General features: G+C 43.1%; 1 protein-coding gene across 3 annotated transcripts; it reads right to left on the reverse strand.

Moving 5' to 3' along the window:
- Positions 1-1784: 1784 nt before the first annotated feature.
- Positions 1785-19959, reverse strand: LOC148643720 (E3 ubiquitin-protein ligase rififylin-like). 3 transcript variants are annotated; one of them, XM_088616309.1, is made up of 6 exons: positions 19769-19959; positions 11125-11306; positions 8610-8972; positions 8276-8353; positions 6303-6513; positions 1785-5967 (listed from the first exon to the last, which is right to left on the reverse strand). In XM_088616309.1, the coding sequence occupies exons 2-6, from the start codon at positions 11296-11298 to the stop codon at positions 5786-5788; spliced, it is 1008 nt and encodes a 335-aa protein (XP_088472435.1). In that variant the 5' UTR covers positions 11299-11306; positions 19769-19959; the 3' UTR covers positions 1785-5785. The 3 variants fall into 3 exon arrangements, with proteins under 3 accessions (XP_088472435.1, XP_088472436.1, XP_088472437.1); XM_088616310.1 differs by lacking the exon at positions 19769-19959 and adding an exon at positions 19358-19681; XM_088616311.1 differs by lacking the exon at positions 19769-19959 and adding an exon at positions 19099-19301.
- Positions 19960-20634: the final 675 nt, after the last annotated feature.

Raw genomic sequence — 20634 nt, forward strand, 5'->3', positions numbered from 1 at the left:
ATAAATGTGGAAAACAGGAGAGGTTTTATGTTTATCTGTAAAAGCTGGACTTTATTTCACTTCTTGCCAGAATTAGTGTATTTGGCTGTTTTGATTAATCTCAACAAACCTTTATTTTCTTGCTAGCTGTGCAGAATGAAGTAGTCTATGCATTATGGGTGAAAAAGGAACTGTATTATGTTTAAGATGCTAAGTGCAGGAATTATTTTGTATGAGGTGCTTCTTATCTTCAGTCAGGAGCAGCTGCTCCAATTCATGCAGCATGTACTGAGGACTCAATACATTCAGTCTCAATACAATACATTCAGTTTCAATACATTTCCATAAATACAGAGGAGGAAAAAGGATTGACTCATGTTCCCCAGCTGTGAAAGTAGTTAGCCCTAATTCATAAGGACTGAACAACTGCAACAACTGAACACAAAGACAAATCCACATCTGCCATGGCTCCCTAACGGAACCTTTGGCTTATATTTAGATTAATCTTGTGCCCAGTGTGAAAAGATCTCTCCTTCAGGCTGAATATTGCTTTCTTTCAAATCTGAATGTGTTGATTGCCTGCCTACCATTTTTAGGATGCTCCCTACATTCACATAACTCTGCCAAGACAGAGGCAAGACTCTGCATGAAAGCCAGGAAATTAGGTCAAAACCTCCACTTTAGATGGAGTGAACACCACTAATATCACTAGTAAGATGGCAAGATCATCCTGAAAAGAACAGCAAAGCAATAGCAGAATCTGTGAATAGATTCTGTCAAAACCCTCCTTGGCTGGCCCTCAAAAGCACACAGAGGCTTGTGTGTGGGCTTCCTTCGTCACGTGCCTCATCACACAGCTCTATTCACACCCTGCTGACAGGAGTCGTCACCGAGACTGATCCTCTCGTTCCGCCCGTGCTTGGGCAGCGCACAGTGGCTGGCGAGTGGCCAGGGTCCAAGGCTGGCATCTTGAGGGTACATGAACTGTCTTGTTTATTTCACTCAGAACATCCTAGCCTGGAGGCAAAAGTTGATCTTTCTGCTATTGATTTTCTTTGTGTATCAGGTGGTTATAAGGGTGTCTGCAATGTTTCTGAAGCACTTAAAAGATTATTTCAAGAATCCAGCATTAGCCACAGTTGCAATTTTGAAAAGCCGCATGCAGTGAGAAAGCGGCTGTGTAATTATATTGTCGTGGATCAAATCGAAAGAAACATCATGGCAAGACCGGAGGCTGGAAAGAGCAATGTAACCGGAGGACTCGAGGGAAGAGAAAAGAGGTGTAAGAAAAGACCTCAAGGACCGGAGGAGAACAGCGACCAGAACTCAAACCTGACAAGGACATATGGAATGAGAGTCTTCTCCCCCCCACCAATTTGGACAAATGTTTTTTTAAATGAAATACACTGGTGGCAGGTTAGCAGCCTATGGCATTTAGACAGGTTAATATTGGTTAATCTGGAGCTCAAACTATGAGCTAGGATTTCTTTTATCAGTTTTATTTTCATATATCGGTGCCCATCTGATGCCCATCATCCCACTGCATGACAATTCAAAAACACCAGAAGAATTTATAAACCCGATTACTACCATTTTTATGACAGTTTCTTTTAACAAGACACAGTCAGAATTTTGCCCCAGTTGTGAGTTCAAGCATACAGCCTGATTCAAGATCTATTTTTAGACTTACAGCAAACAATGAAGTAATGAAGGGTCAAAGGTACAAGTCTTATATATTTCCATTTCATACTGAATATACATCTTTAATACCACTGCTTGGCCACAGGATAAATAAAAAAAGACTGTTTAATGGAATTTTTTATTATAAAAAAGTCAACTAAAATATTTGTACAATGAAAAGGCCTGTACAGGAAATACAAAATAAAATATTTTTATTATTTTAACCTGTCCTTTAATTACAAAGACTTTGCCCATGGAATTAAGTTCACAAAGACGTTTTGGAGATTGTGTAATCCACTAAACAGTATTAGGCACACCTGGCGCAACAGTCATTTAAATAATTGTATCTCTATGACAGAATCAGACTCTGGCAGTGACGGATCAAGTGAATCCCCAGAAGAAAAAATAATCAGAATGTACACACAAAACACTAAATAAAAAACATTATACCTACAGTCTAAAATAAATGTGTAGAATAGTTTAAAGCATTTTGATTTTGTTGTGGTTTTCTTAGGAATTTCCCTACAGTAAACCTGAAAAAAAAATGTTATTGCTCCCAGCTCCCTTCCTATCCAGAGGTTATTAAGGTAAAAATTAAACTCATCTGAAGGCTGTGAGAAATTCTGAGAAATACATGAAAACCACATTTAAAGATGTTTACTTTCTTCACGTATTAAGTACCTGAAAACCAAAAGACCAAATTTTTCAATACAACTGACAGTCATGAACCCTTATGAGCTGGACACAGACGATAGTCTGACCCACAGCCAGCTGTTATGTGCTTTAATAAACTTTTAATAAACCTGCTGAAGAGAAGGCTATCAAAGCTAATAACCTCCTGAAGGACAAGGCTGATAACGCAGCGCTTCAGGATCATATGGCCACATTATTTAAAGGGGCACTGAAAAAAAAAAGATGGGACACTCCGAATCTGCCCTCATGTGAAGTTCACATGGACCAAGTGATCAGGGACACTGCAGATTCTTCACTCGGAGAACAAGGGCAGCCTGGGTAACCTTACATAAACAAGCGTGAGACATTGCTGAGGGCTGGGATGGCAATGTAGCCCATCACGTCTTTCTTCACCTATGCCAAGCACTTCGGAACAGAAGTGGATTTAAAAACTGTGTCCATTACTATACATGTTCTGAGCCTTCAAAGTTATATGTTGAGCAGTCAGTTTCCTGTAAACTAAAGGGTGATAAACCCATCGTGCAGCACAGTTGGGCAGTCTAAGGCTTTTACAACACAGGAAATGTGATGTGTTCTTGGTTATTATTCTCATTCAGACACACTGGGGGCTATTCAATAACCTCAACCCTGCCTTTAGCAAAACACACGTAGAAGTACTTTATTGCCTTTTTATATGATTTATTACATACAGTACCTCACTATAGAATATTGATATGCAATTTCTTTCCTGGATGCAGATTAATCTTAACTTTGCTGATAGCTTTAAAGGAGAAAACTTCAATTACATTTGCAGATACAGCCTTATGACATCAGGATTTTGAACACACTTTCCAGAATAAAAAACAATCTCATCAGGTTTGAAACAAACTTGATTTTTGGAGAGCAGCTCAAGAATTACAGCATTGCTACCAAGAGTCCAGCGTGGCCCCTAATGTTTCACAGTTACTTCTGAACAAACAGGTCTGAGCAAAAGATCCATCGGGGGAACGAGACGGACACATTTCTGTATCCAGCACAAATAAACTCTATAAATGGAAAACCTGTGATGCCGTTCCCTTTACGAGTGTAGACACACTCTTTGGAACTGAGCAGTGAAAACAGCACATCAGCACCATCCCATTCATCTGAATGTCATGGGGCAGACATATTTCTGTGGGAGTCTGAGAATCGATGGAATCGATGCTGTAGTGTTGAAGTTGTTAGTGAAGCTGCCGTCATACAGGCCCAATATTAGGGTGTATGCGAGTATTTTGTGGTGTAAGAGCCTGCACTTCGGTCATGAACTGGATCATGTTGCCATGTCGTCTTACATGCTCTGTTTGCATGTTGTATTCCAAGAGCTCCAAACCAGTCGCCTGGAGTCTCAATCCTGAGGATTCCTAAGGATTCTCCTGTCCCTCCTAACGAGGTTAGGATCCTCAATAACTGAAGGCTGTGAAGAAGGGATTAATTAGCCCAATCAATCGCAAATTGAGCAGGTTGTAACATGGGAAAAGGTGGGACACCTGCTGGATTCAGGCCCCTGGGGACACAGGAGTAGGGAGCTCCTGGTATAGAGTTTCAGGTCACTTGCTGAAAAGGCAAAAGGTTGTGAGAAAAGAAAAAAGATCTTGATGGAGAAACCAGCTCAGTGAAAATAAAGGCCTTGGTGCACTTCACTGACTTCAATACATTCTTCATTAAGATGGTTGATTGCAAGCAGCTAGAGCAGAGTCTGACCTGGGCACAGCGTGGCAAGAGGAGAAGAACAGCAGTCTGTCATATCATAGAATATTCCTACATTGTTTTAAACAATGAGAAGCTTGTTAATGTCTTTACAACTGCCAAGAGGGAAATCTGTTTAACAACGTTATTGATAATTGTAGCTTAGGTGGGCTATCATCCTGACTTAATAAAAACCTTCAAATGCAAGGGGGCAGCGCTGTCGTTTGCTCTTGCTAAGATTCTAAAGAAGTCTAGCAGCAGTTACTATTAACAATGATGAGAATTTCTATAGTCCATTTCTTTCTAGACTGTGTTTACTGTCAACTCCTATCAAGTAGAAATAAAGTTAATCTTATCTTACAATTAATTTTTCACACCTTCCTGTTTTTATGTAACATCAGACAGCCAGTTTAAAGGGGAGAGCATCTGCTGGCTGGGATGGTGATTCCAACATATCTTGAAATTAAGGATGTAAAATGTCTAGTTTCCGAGTAAGAAAAAATTACAAAATGCTGAAGTTTTACAAAGAATTTTGGAAAATTACTGTTCCTTCACCAGTTTTGTTGTTACATTTGAAAAATACATCGTCTCTAAAGGACAGCTAGGCATTCAGGCATCACAGTAGGCCTGGACAGTCCAGTCTCAAAGTCAACTAGAGGCACAAACACGTGCTGCCTTTTACTCATAGAAAATAAGCCACTCAGTGGACCTGCAATGCAGCTCTGAAGGACAGGCAGGGTCAACAGGTGCAGATCACTTCACCAGAGCAAGTGAAAGGCCCAGAAGGCCAGTTACACCGAACACCTAAACTGACTCATTCCCTAATTGTCTCCTAAAGTGCAGCACAAATCCATAGAGTGCATTAAAGGTCAAGTATTGTGTCTCCATACCAAAACCTAAGGTACTTCCTGCTGCCAGGCACAGGACCTCTATAGGTTAAGTCAACTCAGCTGATATGTACAGAAAGAGGACAACAGTCAGATTCTGGATCTTTATTAATACCAGACACCACAGGTCAGACTGTCACTATCTCTGGACCTTGGCAATACCACAGCACAAAACCAACAAGGAGGCTGTATATTGTGCAGTGACGTGACCAGCAGCAGCAGATCTCAGTCTTGACTGTTGTTGATACAATGCTCAGTATTGCTGGGTAAAACCACACGGGTGTCCCTTCAGAGAATTTAACTTCCATTTAATTCCATCGGTGTTCAACATCAACAATACTCCCGGAACAATCACCAACTCTGAAAATTCCTTGCATATGGTATTTCCCAGCAAATTTTGAAGTTGAATTGTATTTAGGAAATCAATGATTTCATAATTGCTTAGAAATGTAACTATTTGTCAATATTATTCCAACTTAATTGCCCAGCCTTTGCTTTATTCCTTTGTGGGGAAAATAAAACCCTTTATGTTGCTAGATGCTACAAATAGGAAGATCTGAACTGCTGGAGCCAAAGAAAAATGACAGAATCCAGGATGCAAGAGGATGTTTGCCTGGCAGAATACCTTTAAGTACCTTAAAGCCCTGCTGTTTCAACACACCGGGAGACACCACCTTCTGAATGGAGCAAGGGCCCCCTTGTGTCACCCAATCAGAGAAGGACTCTTCAACACAGCCCACCTGTACTGATCCAACATCCAGAGAGAACCTGCAGATGCACTCTTTGGTCTGGAAGGCTGAGGTTCCCAGAAGGCCACACGTCTGCAGCCGTGCAGTTCCTCCTCAGGATCTGAACACATGCACGGCTCTCACCACGTACTGCCTGCAGATGGGACACTCGCTCATGAGCTTGCCACACTTGGTACAGGTGACCATGTGGCCGCACTCCAGCAGCACGCAGTCAATGGGGGAGTCCATGCAGATCTTACACAGGTTCTCCTCCATGCCCGGTGGGCCAGAAGGATCTGGGAGAAGAACAAGGGAATCACAGGTATTACATCGGCACTGTACAGTCTCATGGGCTTGTATTCGAATCTGCAGAAAAAATCAACTAAAGTTTGTCTGCTAACTTGAGTACACATGAAACATTTTTAAAAAACAAATTGAATTATTCTCCAGTGTGATAATGCAACATGTTGTGAAAATGGTTTATAAGTAGTTTAAGCACATTTGTGATGTTTTATAGAACTACTTTCCCTTTGTCCTGTCTGTGGACAGTATCCACAATCTGATTGACCTATCTAATTAATTTATGATGGAGGAAAGTATTAAATAAGAGAAGACTGATTTCTCAGCTTACCCAGATTCTGCAGCTCTTGCTGATCATGGTAGAGTCGGGTGACTCTCTCCATCAGCTCCCACTTCTCACAACAGCCTTTGTAGTCAACAAAGTTGCGGGCCAGGATCTCCTTCAGCTGCCGGACACTCAAGGCCTCGATGTCTTCAGCGTTGGTCAAGTCGGACAGGGAGGCCCTGCGGCCTGGGGCTGGAGTCTCTTCCGCGTCTGAGGACTGAGGAAAGGGGGCTGCTCAGCACCAAGTACGCAACATGCTAAAGCGGTCATTATGCTCGACACCCAGACATGAACATTGGCTGCAATCAGGAGCCACATGAACCCTCTGCAAGGGCTCCATGCTGATGCTGTGATGTTGTGAATGTTCTGTACCAGACGGGTTACATACCACTGACATGGCCAATTTAAAAGCCTTACTTCAGACTTCAACTACAAAGCAAAATAAGCCTTTCTAAAAGTTTTATTCAGCATTACAAAATATTTGTTTGCAATGGGTGGGTAGAATGTGGGTCTAAATTCTATTTACACAGATCTTTTGTCCATAGGGCTGTGGACTTTTTTCAACCTCCCACATGTACAAGAGGAGCCCCATTATCAGACGCTGACGAGCAATGTGGAACTTGGCTTGGATCTCCCAGAGGGGAACTCACATGCCAAATGAAGCCTATTCAGCTTTCAAGAAGCAGGATTACAACAAAACAGGAGCAGACTTTCCCATCCACAGTTAATTTACTTAACAGAAAGACAGGAGGAATCAGAAACACTTGTCAGTTTAAAACGGTTTGCATTTTTCATGTTATACCCAAGCAAATTAAAAATGTAAATTGTGCTTTTTTATATCTAGGCTTAAGGCAACAGCTCCTGACCTTCAAGGGGTGAGCGACTGGCCAAACGCAGTCCAAGCGGAAGGGATGTCACAGCACCAGGTGGCCTCTGCGGCAAGCGACACGACCCGGAATGTCCAGCCCTAGAGCTCCCCCTGCAGTCAGGGCAAGTGCCTTTACTGCTCGAGCCGCTCAGAAGACCGGAGACGTTTTTATACCGGCCAAGGAAGCCCCGCCTAACTCTGACCTTAGACCAGGGTCCGTCAATGCTAGCCTTACAGATCCTCAGTCTTATCTGGTTTTTATTTAAAGCACTGAATCATTCAACTATATTTGCCCGATAATGTTTTTCGGCACATAGCTCGGTTAGGCTCTGCAACAAAGCATCTAGTTATAAACTGTTTCAATTGCCAGACGTCCCCTGAAAGAACTGAGTAGTTTACATGGATTAGTGACTTCCACCTAAGCACAGTACAGGTTGAAGGAACGCAAACTGATACAGCCTTTTCTCCCTCACAACAGAAGCTTCTGCTGCACAGGGCATGAAGATCTTAAAACAAACCTGTTCCACTTTCCTGCTGGAAAATCCAATTGGACTCACAGATAATATCCAGTAATGTAAGAATATTAAATGTCAAACTTAATCACATTTATTACAGGAGAAGAGTGTAAATGAATGGGGTCAGGAAAACGCTTAACAACTGATTAATGGTCTGTGACACACAGATTATAATGATGCATCCATCTTCTCACTGAAAAGTGATATTTCTCAAAAGGCACAGCACATAGCAGACCTAAAGGAATTCATTTTTAAATGGGTTTGTCAGCCAAAGAAACTTTCTAGAGGTTTGATAGAATTTCAAGATTTAGCAGTTTGCTGCTGTTTCTTGAAATGTGAGCGATGAGCAGCAGGATTGAAACAGACAAGGACGTAGACTTTCACTTACAGCAACACCAATATGAAGCCCAAGAGTTCAGAATTGGCTTTACAACAGATTAACACATTGTACTATAAGAAAGCCCTACAGTGGAGCAAAGAGAAAATTAAGAAGGGTGAGAGGGGGTGTCTCAGTTTTTAGGGGCACTTGTGCTGCCGAGGTGCGAACTCGCAGGCAGCGCGCCAGGTACCCAGCGCTCACTCTGGCCCTGCCGTACCTGTGACTCCTGCTCCTCCTGGGGTGCCGGCTCGGTCTCACTGGCTGGTGTCTCGCCTGGACAGGAAGGCACCGGGATCTGCAGCAAAATTCAACATCTGCATTTAGTTAACTGGCCTTGCTTTCTGTCTCAGAAAGGAAAGGAAAAGCACCTAGCTACCCAGGAAGCTCATGCAGGAGTTCACAGCCTGAAGCAAAACCACCTGATAATAGCGAGAACGTCCACGTGCTCACTTCTCCAGGTCAGATATAAAGATATCCACACGTAGCTGAGCTGCTCCTGTGCTCCTGCGCATGAGCGTTTCTGCGACGGTACACGAGAACACTGGGCCTACCTGCTGGTCGCCGCGCGGGAGGCAGCCAGGAGCTGGACCTTGGGATGTGGAGGGGGAGGCTGGACCGGGAGTGGGGCCGGGCTGGGGTGTGTGGGATTGGGCGTCTCCATGGCTGCTGCTGCTGCTGGGAGTCTGCCGGCCCATGACCAGCTCCACCAGCTCCTCCTTCTCTCGGCACATCTGTGTGGAGACCTCGTGCAGGTGCAGGTAGTCCCGCAGGTCCTTCACCTTCAGCTTCATCAGCTCCGCCCTCTCCGAGAGAATGCCGCGGAAGCGGCGGCACGTGTGACACACCCGCAGGCCGAACTCCGGCTGCTCCGAGCACCTGCTGCAGAAGCTCTTCTTGCAGTCCGTGCACACATGCTGCACACAGAGCAGAAACACGACCGTCAGGGGAGAAAAATTGTGTTTATGTATTCATAACCACCAACAAGTTTCTATTTCGAACGTTTACTTGTTTGAAGCTTATGTGCTAATGGGAAATTATATATTTTTTTAGTTTCTCCTGAGATGGGAGAAAATGCTCATAGGTCAATAATGTTTGGGTCGCTTCATAACGTAAAGTGTTATATCAACAAAAAACACACATAGTGCATTGCTCTGCTCTGCTGTTCAGCATGGTGCTGACCCCAATGTTATATTTCTACTTCTCACAAGCAAGGGCTGGAAAACTTGTCAAGACTGATGGAAAACACAGATGAAGCAAAGAAAAGGCAAATCTTAGAGGAAGGCCCACTTCACACCTAAGACTGGGACAAACACTAATCTCTGGCAGGACATTGACCCAAGCCTACACTGGAGTGTCTTAAGAATAAGGAAGTGAATGTCCTTGAGTGTGCCAGTCACAGTTCTAACTCGAATCTTACTGAGAATCCATGGAAAGACTTGAAAATGACTGTGCATATGCAATTTACCAAAAGGACTTTTCCTGCTATAATCACTGCTAAAGATGCTCCCACCAAATCTTCATAAAAGTTTAATAAATGTGTATATATCATTTTGTAATCTTACAAAATGAGACACCAAAGGAAGGGCTTGAATACTTCCAAACTGCGCCATGAAAATAAGTTTCTATAATCATATAAATGTAATATTGCATAAGTGAAGATGTTTTTATCTTTTAGAAGTTTATAACTAACCAGTATCTGATGAGATGTTACTTAATTAGCATTAAGATCAGCTGAATCAGAGTGACTTAAACTGTGTCATTCAGAGCACTAAAGCTGATCTGTGAATTTTGCAGAGACAGAATGCTTTTTGACACCATGTAATTAGCTATTTTGCAGTTCTTTATGAAAGATTAGATTAGTTAATACACTAAGACCCAAAGATTCATAAGGCTGTTTTTGAGGAAAGGGATAGTTCCATTATCAATATAATCTGTCATCATCAAAACTGCTTATTCCTGTTAAGAGTCACTGCAACACAGAGCCAAGCCTGGAAGCACAGGGTGAAAGGTGGGACTAGGCCTGGGACACGACCACCAGTCCATTGGAGGACATACATAGAAACAGAGGATTTCGAAACAGCGCATCTTCAGCAGGCTAGAGAAAACCCACACAAACTCGGCAGAAAGCTCTCCATTCCAGAGCCCAGCCCTGGGCTGAAGAGCAGTGAGGCAGCGACACAAGCTCCTATTCCACCTGGCTGCAGAACCATCCACTTCTCTTGCAAGAACATTAATTTGAAAAACTGAAGCGGTACACAGGAAACATAACTAATATAACTAAACCGTCTTAAGATCCCTTCACTTGTTGGGTTGAACATTACGTAGAAGTACATTATTCTCAAGAAAAATCTGCTTCCTTCCTCGTGAAATGTGCTAGCAGGGGAACAGCTCAGTGTAACTGTGGTAATATACTGTATGTATGTTAGTACCATTGAATCTTTATCAAAGGTATTATTTCAGATTTTTTTAAACACAGGCTACTGAGCTCTCATGACAGCACAACCCATTGGTGATGTAACGCGTTTAGAAGGGACATTGAAACAAGATGCTGTACTGACACACGAGCTGAAAGATACACCCTTCTCCTCCAGAGCCAGAGCAGTAAGCCATTTCATTAGGAACCTGGTCAGACCGGAAATTCAAGAATGAACTGTCATAAATACAACATCAAAATAAAGAGTGACTCAAGTTAATGAAAGACATTAAAAAAATGATTCGGTCTTTCCCTTAAAGTCGTTTCAGGTATCCGCTATCCTGAGCTCCTGTGCTTCATCTGAGAAACAATATGGATGAGCATGCTGTAAACTGATCCCAGCTCCCTGGGGTTGTGTGTATTTTTTCCAGGGGACAATTAATAGGGGATCGAATATCCCTCAGACACTTTCAGTAAGCCAGTTAAGTGTATTTTAAGACATGCATATTCTTCATAAATTAAGCCTCTCAAAATGCAGACTTAAAAATGGGAATCAATTACATACTGCGGGTTAATGATAAGCACTGGCCTCATGTTTTTATTTTGCAATGTGTTACTGAGCACACTGGAGTGCTGGGGTTCCCCCTCCTTACCTTCCTGGATGAGGTGTCGAAGCGCCCCCCGCAGGCCTTGCAGGTTTGCTCCGGGGCGGGTGGGGAGGGGTAACTGCTGTACCCCGAGTTAGTGTAGGCCTGGCGCCTCGTGCTGCTGGTTTCCTCCACTGTAGTAGTATCCAGACACATCCAGTTACAGCAGGAGGCCCACATGCTCCAGCCTGTCAACACAGAGGGGCTGTCAGAAGACACACGAGAGCAGCACAACGGCTTCAGACAAGGGGAGACCTTGCACCCCACCTTGCTTTCAGGGGGCAACTTCAGAGCTGAAGCAGCCTCCTAAAGGAAAGAGCACTGGTTTCGACACCGTGGCTCGGCAGAATGACCCTGTGTTTAAGAAGGTCTCCCATTTTCACCCTGAACACCTGCTTTTCATTCACACAAGAAGATGCATAAAATATTTTAATACGAACGTGAAGCAGCGTAACAAAATCAGGTGATGATCATCCAGCCGACAGAAGACATTTTACATGAAGTATAACAGATAGACAAGTTGAGTGGCATACCCCTATCAAACGGCTCTCTAAAGTGATAGGAGACTTTGAGCAGTGTAAAGGTCAGAGGATGAATTTCAAATAAGGGAGATGGATATTTCATGATGGCGCTGCTGTCAGAGAAGAGGCCTTTGAAAATGCCAGGGCTCCGCGACCATCAAGTTCCACCTCTGACAGGGAGCAGCCTACTGTATGCTCCAATGCCTGATTAACGGTACCCATTCACCTTCTACCAGCCCGTGCTCAAAGAGCAGGGCACTACAGCCAGCTCAGTCCCAGTAAGCACCAGTCTTTTCCAGATGAACATGTAAACAAGCTAAAAAGCTACTTCAACAGAGGATCTCCATGGACAGGAGAGAACAGGTTGGAAGCCAACACATTTCTTGACATATTTAGTAGCATTCTTATAAAAACAGTCTCTACCTCAGGATGATGAGATTAGCTTTAGAGAAGTTGAAATAATCTGTGGCACACAGCAGATTGACACAGGACTAAATACACAAGCATGAAAAGCATTTATCCTCTATGATAATACTAGGACTCATCATTCAGATTTACACTCGCATTGATCTTAATTTTTCCTCACCTGCTCAAAAGGAAAACTGATTTTTTTTCCTCATTGCAGAGAATAATCAGGAGTATCAAATTATTATTTGAACGAAACACAGCAACTCAAGTGCATTGTCTACAAAACACAAAAGGGAATTCCCTCGTGACAATGGCAGTCCTGAATCACCTCAAGACAGGAAAGACAACAAGTTCATGAACTTCCACACCAGAGGGATAGTTCAGGCGTTCAAGACAGGTAACCACAGCTATTTTGTCCTGAAGCAGTCAGCTTTATTTAAAAAAGAAATATATGCTAAACGGAAGCTAAGCACGACTGGTAAGGAATCTTAAGGATGTTTGGCAGACAAAAGCTAGCATTTTACATCATTGCTGCGGCTATTATTATATAAGAATTTACATGGAGCTACCATCAGCCAATTAAGCTTAGCAGTGAATGTGGCACAGGCACAGTCAGATCTTTAATACACAAGTATGTTTCTAAAAGGAAAACGACCTTGCGACCAGATTATACTGCCACCCGGTACAATGTCTGACCTGGACTGTACATCTCTTAATAATGACCAGCACTGTAAGCTGCTTAAAGATGCCTCAATGCATCTCATCTTGAATACAACTTCCAAACACTTTCACCACTGGGACACTGGGTGTACAGACAGGAGTATTCCAGGATTCATCTTTATTACACCTGATGCTAGAAGAAACACTACCAGGACAGCAGAGCAGCTAGAGAGTAGGAAGCAGAAACTTTTCTGTGATGTTTGTGTACTGCTACTTGAGGTAGTGCAGTCTTTTAAAACAGGAAGAGATCAAATTTAATTTAAACTCTCACAACTGTCAAGACCCTGCTGTACAGGATTATTAGAAGACGGATGAATATGCACTTCCTTCCAAAAGGGACTCGGAATAAAGCAGTTATTTTCAACCAATTCATTCTACAACATTAATTTATTTTAATTGGGATGAAACTGCCGTGTCTGGGATCAGGAACCTTCCTTATTTTCTTGTACAAGTAGCACTTAGTCATTTAATATTAAGCATTTAAACTCATTTCTTAATGTTTAAATATTAACTTTCATTCTTGAATACAGCCCATCTGCTGTTGGGTTAACAGAATAATAAAGGCCTTTTACACCGCAGGACCCCATGTATGGCGTACATAATACTGCACTACAAAGATAAGACTAATACACAGTTGACATCTATGCCCTCCAGGGGATTACATGCTACAATCCCATTTAGGTGTCAAGTTAATAAACCTAGACAACTCATCACAATCCTACAGTATGCCACTGAACACAAGATGCAGAATCTATGCACTCTCTGCGAGACAATGAGGTGACACCCTGTGCAGAAAGTAGGTCCCATTTGCGAGAATCATGTCTACCCCATGTCAGGTGAGAGTACTAACTATACAAACGGAAAATGGGGCTATTTAGAAATAGAATGAGGGGTTTACATTCATACTTTTAAAAGTGAGGCCCCAATGAAGAGCAATGGACTCTTTTTAAAAATGTCAAAATACACTAGGACATGGACTACATAATACTTGCAGCACAGGAAAAACCAGTTCAAAAGGAATCTGCTGAACCAGGCCACGGGAAAAAACACGCATGTTGACTGAATCTTAGTGGCGTCTGTGCATAATCCTCTGTGCAAAGTCCACAACAACAGTGAGGCTGGCTCTTGTGTCAGAGCTCAGAGTCAGGCCCCCATTGTAACTCATGCAGATCAGGAGAAATCACACAGCTGGGTGCCATCGACCGCTTCCTGTCCCCAGAGACAGGAGAGACTCGCACTGGGAGCCACACAAGACCAGTACCACCCGAGAGGCAAAACGTCCAGATTCTGTCTAAAGTCCCTCCTAATAATTATGTACAAGAGGCCACACTGAAGCAGTAGCTACTTCCACCAGCACAGTGTTCAGGGCTTTTCATCTGTTTAGATGAAAGTGGTTTAGAAAACAATACTATACTGGATATAAAATGATTTTTCAAAGCATTGTGTGATTACTTAAGAAAAAAAGTACACAAGTCAAAATATGATCAAGACATTATAATTTCAAGTTTGGCTAAATTACCAATTCAGCAGATGTACATAGAAGAAAAAACATCAGCAACAGTTTCGGATAGATTAGCAGTAGTACAATACGAAGATGTTTATTTCTTCAGAGACCCTGAAGGGTCTGGTTGAGTACTGCACATCCTGATGATTCTGAAGAGAACCTTAAGGTATAAAAGTTAATTGTTACTCCAGATAATTGCGACTAACAAATCATAAGTCAACTAAAGAGTAAATTTACTATTAATTCATTACGTTAAAATAATTGAAAGGTGAAATGACATTCAAATCATTTTGGAAATATGTAAGTGTTTGAAACCATCATAATTAGATAGTCCACAAATCCAGTGCTCAAGAACCAGAATTCAGCAGGTTCTCTTCATTCAAGTTAAAAGCTGGAGACCTTAGAAAAGTGGAAAACTGGTGCAGTTATCGGATGACCAGCCTGTTCTGGGCTGTGTCCTGGGCCCACTGGGTCATTAAGAGAAGAGGTTGAGTGCAACCTTGCAGACTCTGCGGCCACCAGAGGAGGTTTGGATCCATTAATGATCCACAAGGAAAAACTGGAAATGAAGATGTGCGATGGCCAAGCATTCTACAACAGTGATCAATGTTTGCAGGAGCTCTTGCCTTCATTGGTAGATTGAAAAGACCTTCCAGAAGCATTACGGTGTGTGCCTGACCCCTGAGGTCACTGCACTGCTGTGCTGTGAAAAGCAGGACTGGAAACAATGGGGAAAACTGCAGGAGCAGTAACTCTGGGGCCCAGCTCCAAGAGACTCCGCCAGGACTTTACACAAACTGGTTTGCGTTCTCTACAGGGATAACAGTAAGTGCTTCATTTTACTGCTTTATCTTCATCCGGATTAGATTCAAAGTATTAAATGATAGCACATATTGAATATCCAATTCCTACAGTGCTCTTTTAAACAATATTTAATCTCTTTCTAACCTTCAAACAGTTATTTTTTTTCCAGGTTTTATTGCATTAGTTTCCAGCTCTTCAGTTACCCACTAAGATAAATCCTGGATCTTTTGAGTCGTTTTATTTTTTATAAGACTTCTATAAACTTGGCACCAACACTTGTTTAAATTAGTACAATATACACCATGCACAAGTCTTCATGAAAAAAAGAGAAATTGAAGCTAATTGCAATTGCTGCATATAACATTCCTTGACATTTACTGAGGAGCCACAAACACCGTTTCAGAACGTTTTCAATGTTTTGGGGTCAATGGTACAGTATATTAAGGTGGACTAGAATTTTGGTCATGGATTAAACCATGCTCTCAAAGGAGACAATGAGTTTAAACTCAATTAATCAGGTTTAATTGTCTTATGAAGCCAGTCTATGAAACACATACTGTATAAGATTTGTGAAAATTAAAATTAATAGAACGGGTCACTGTAACGTGGAGGTGGCAAACAGGGAGCAGGGGGCCTTTTTAAATTAACATTCCGGGACCTGGACACTCACTACCACCCACTCTGACATGGGATGGCTAAACCCCACTGGACTGCCATTCCAACCTACTACTTTTACTCATTCTGAAGCTGATAAATTTAGCACCAAAATTCAGCAGCGTCACGTCAGCACGAATCACCGCAGACAGGAGCCCGTCAGCTGACTGGACTTTCACGCCCAACACTGACCCGGCGCCCGCGGTGAGTAACTGGCACTGCGAATCGTCACACTGCCCCGCGATACAAAGCCTGTTTTTGCTAGGGAGGCCTGCTGTTCAAAGAGCTTCAGTCTGCTCACAAAACAGCTTTACAATTAATAATAGGTATGAATGAGCGCCAGATATTTCGAGAAGATGCTTGTGAACAAAGGCACAATAATACATTGCTGTGCACCTCCAGCTCATTATAAGCTGTTTTATTAATTAAACCTTTTGGAATAAGCACTATGATACAAAACAGATGCAGCTCTTCAGGTAGTAAAAAAAAAGTTAGTTGATTAAATTCCTGGTTTGAAGGAAATGTCAGGGAGGTTAAGGACACTGAGAGGGTTATATAAGAACTTAGTACAGATATTTAAAATCTTGAAAGGCAAATTGCCAACTACTACCAAATTCTTCTCAGTGGTACTCTTATCATTATCAACAACTGTGTCACCCCCACACATTAACCATAAATACAGTGCTTTTCCAAACATCATAATTATTCTTAAAAAAAACAACTTTACAGAGTAAATTACATTCAGAAACAAATATGGACAGGGATAAACAAACTCCAGATATGAAGGGAAGGACAGACACCAACCAAAAAGACACAGATTTACACCTTGGACAATCCACAGACATTCAGTCACAGGAAATCTATCAAATCTTAAGGCACCTCAATTTATTTAAGGTTCGATACACACACATGACGTCTGCTGACACCTTTATTCAACGTGACTTACACACACTGCCCTTTTATACTGCTGGGCAGTTTCCCAGAGCAAACAGCGCACTTAAAAGTAGAAGAGCAGCACCTCATTGAGGATTTGAGCCCACAACCTTTATCAGCTACATGTACAGAGGCCCAAGGACTACTAAAGACAGCTACCCCAGAAAGACTGTGATCGAACTATATTTGAATATATCCCAAATGGGAAACGCAATAAGTGCAAAGCAAAGAAGGGACTCTACAACTAAAATGTGGCAAAGGTGAATACTATTACTTATGTCTTTCAACTCAGTTATAAGAACGGCTTAAACATTTGTGACCAAGGGAGACTGGGCTGCTCAGCTTCAGTCTCATCTAGTAACTGTGAACAGGCCAGGTTTGTGTTACAGCCTGAATGTTCAGTTTGTAAAACAATGGCATCATTAATGTGAATCAGAGCAACAACCACGGAGAAAGAGGCGCTTCAATGCTGCATTTCATGGCCTGTTCTAGAAACTAACCGAGCTGTTACAATGTATTGTTCATCTTGGACCGCCTTGTAAACTTAAAATGTAGACTCCAGAAACCAGGGGCTTCGATGAAGGATTCTCCTCTCACTTTTGAATGGCAAATTTTCCAGAATTTTTTTTTTGCCAAAATACAAAACTTGATTTTGTGCCCTTTCAGAGCAACTTGGTGAACACAGACAGCTTGCAGCGTCATTAACAAAACAGGCCAAATGTTCTCAGGACTCCATTAAAGGAAATTCAGAGAAAACTAATTTCTAGTATAAACGACAGGAGCAGGATATAAATGAAGACTGTGTGCGCTCACTTTTTTTGCAGAGTGTACGGAAAGAATGTAGTTTGCCTGGCGGAGACCAAAACTATGTGAAACACGCACTCATCAAGACGCTCAGCTGCAAAGAGAAAAACGGGTCAAGAAGAGGAGTGAAAAAATCCAGCCTCGTTATCAAAAGATGTTAAACCATTAATATATCACATCTTCTGAAGCACCACTATGAGCAAATAAGAACACAAATCAAAAGAACAAAAGAACTTTAAATGCAAAAGGGGCCTTACTGGTCTAACAGAGGCTAACAGGGGTGAATGCTTCTGCTTATGAGTCACCCACGTACCAAAATGCTCATTGGAAAGTGTGCCCTAAAAATATTAAAGAATGCATTTTTAAAATGAACAAAAATAGCTGAATGGTGCTGTGCAGTCCATTTCTGCATGCCCTGTCCCTTCTAACTGATTCACATGCTTGAGTCTTTAGCAATGCAAAGGCAGGACACTCCATGGCAATACTGAACATGTGCAAGTGAGCAATACTGCCAGTCACTCCACTCAGCTCACCACAAGAAATAATTTTTACTTTTAGGATGTCAGTGCCAAAATGCCCAAAACAGCTAGAGAAAACAGAAATGAAAGCCACTTTCTTCCTACAAAAACCAATTGTATCCTGTCAATATTGTACAAATTTGTTAAGAATAAATTGAAAGCTGGAGTTGTTGATCCTGTACCTGCAGGCAGGGCCTGGCCCATGAGGAGAGGTCAGCCTGTTCTCTCATGAGGGTGCCTGTATATAAGAATCATGCAGAAGCTTTTCAGCCCTTACTAAACTTTTAACTAATAGTAGGGAACCCATTTCATTCAGAACTGAAGAGTCCTGCGACACTGCAAGTCAGGGCAGAAGAGCAAGAATTTGCTCCATCAAGTGAATTAAAAGGGAATTTAAAACAGATTAAGCAAATCTGATGTAGAATTTAGTTTTACTTACTTTTACGAATACCATCACATTATCTTTAAAAATCAAGCAAACAGTCGAGACAACACAGTTAATGTTGCGCATGAAGGACAGCACTTCAACACTGTTTCCTGTCAGCAAACTAGGGCCACTGGCTCAGAAACTCCACCCAGAGGGAAGAGCACCACCTGCTGGTCCACCAGTGCCAGTCTCAGCAGCTGGTTCTGCTGGCTGGGCCTCTGGGACCTGACAGGATCAGACCGCAGGGTAGCTCAACTCAGGCCTTCCCAGACTGAACGCCAAGAGACCAAACCTCAACAAAACAAAACTCACAAAACCACCTCTTGTAAAAGCTGACAGTCAAAGACAAATAGTTTGTTGAAACAATTAAGTGTCCTCTTGAATTAGTCTTGCACTTTTTCTGCCTAGCTGCGGGCCTCTGCTTTGATTAATACAAAACCTTTTTCTGCTGCCGACTGCAAGTGAAAAAACACTAGGTGCATATCATAGCAATAATAAAAACGATGCCCCCCCAAATCGGTATTAAATAGTTAAGTAGAAAAGAAGTCCAGCAATGACACGCGGATTACATCGAAATACTCAGAGTGCAAATAGAATAGCCATGGTTGAGAAACCGACAGCCCAAACAAAATCACACACCCCCCGCTCGGGCTACAGTTTGTGGGAGATAATTACAAGCCTACGTACCCAGAGCACCTCTCTCGCTGCCTGGCAGGTCTTTCTCGCCGGTTCGTGTGCGGGTCAGCTACACGAGAGGGAGAGAGAGACAGCGCGGGTGTGGAAACACCTGAAACTAACAGGGAGCCGGTGGACCAGCGCGACCAGCGGCTGCTCTCCCGCACTGGCGTCCGTGACCACGCACAGCGTGCAGGCTGAAGCAGGACACCCGCTGAAGATGAGCTCCCGGAGCCCAGCTGAATTCATCACGCACGACGCTCCCACTCACCTGTCCCACCTGCGCGGCGGCGCGTCACGTCACGCACCAACAGGCAACTTCGAAACACAGGCAACACCCGCAAATATCTCGCAACATCCCGTGGGGCCGTTTCACGCTTGGAGCGGATAACCCAGCTGCACACCGACCGCGGGGAAGGGGGAACGACTTCTCCTTTGTTGTACAAGGCGAATACTTCAGGATATAACAAGTTCGTTGTTGGTAAAAATAAAAGTTACAAACTTCACAGAAGCATGACCATTCCAAGTTGGTCTCCCAGCCCGGCCAAAGTTCAGATACTTTAACTGCAGCCAGGCTTTATTAATCACCTTAACGGAAACTCCCAGCAACAGCCAACAGTTGATACCAACAAACCCACTTGAACAACAACACAAGTTTGACAGTCGCCCGTACAACTCGTACCTTCGGCTCCGCAGACTGGCTCCCCACACGCACGATCTGGGGTCTGAACGGGGTATCAGAGGGGCTGAGACGGAGTCATACGAGAACCCGGAGCTCTGCTGAAGTTAAACCGAAACCCAGGAAGAAAATGACAGCGACACTCTCCCCCGGCACCGCCGCCTCCCCCCGCTGGGCACGGGAGCGCGCACGCACGGCCGATCCACAGGAGGCGGGGGCGCGCACGCGCTACGACCGACTGCATTTACGGTTCACCGGCAACTCTCATCATCCCTCACTGCTACATGAATATGTACCATCCTGAACGCTTGATACGATTAATTGTAGGGCCCAGAAGTAAACTCGCCGACGATCTGTGCTGTGGGGATTGCATACGTGCCTGGATCCTGACCGGCTTTGGCAGTTGTTTTCGTGCAGTTTCGGTTACCACGGAAACAAAGGGAAAACTACGTTTTATTCAGTATTTCTTTAATGTTTCGTACCCTGGTCGAAAAAAAGTGGAAATACTGTAAAAACGCGAAGAGAAGCGTAGCGGGTGCCCCTGTGGTAGGAGACAGTTGTCTTTTTAATAATAAAAACATTTTCTTCTAATTATCTTACTTTGTCTTGGGTTTCTGAACGAATTTGCAGTTGGTATCTGTCGGTTTAACGCTTGGAATTTTCTCGGTTTTGGAATTATTTTTGGCAGGATATCACTTGTATTACCCGGGCGAATCTAATTTGCTTTGCACCCATTTATTGAAACAACCGTAGAATCGTACAGCGCGTTTCTTACGTCTGCTACGATCTGTTTAAATGACCGGAAGCGAAGCGCCGCAGTTTTCAAACAGCGCGCGCGCCACGCTCGTCCCCGCCCCCGCGCCCCGTGA

The sequence above is a fragment of the Lepisosteus platostomus genome, chromosome 22, assembly GCF_059453375.1.
Source record: "Lepisosteus platostomus isolate fLepPlt1 chromosome 22, fLepPlt1.hap1, whole genome shotgun sequence".
Taxonomy (NCBI): Eukaryota; Metazoa; Chordata; class Actinopteri; order Semionotiformes; family Lepisosteidae; genus Lepisosteus; species Lepisosteus platostomus.

Bases quoted from the DNA above. Each gene is read 5' to 3' on its own strand.
- LOC148643720 (XM_088616309.1), bottom strand. From the start codon at position 11,298: ATGTGGGCCTCCTGCTGTAACTGGATGTGTCTGGATACTACTACAGTG. The intron at 8,354-8,609 runs GTAGGCCCAGTG...ATTTTGCTGCAG, and splicing joins TCCCGCGCGGCGACCAGCAG to ATCCCGGTGCCTTCCTGTCC. The intron at 5,968-6,302 runs GTAAGCTGAGAA...TTCTTCTCCCAG, and splicing joins GCAAGAGCTGCAGAATCTGG to ATCCTTCTGGCCCACCGGGC.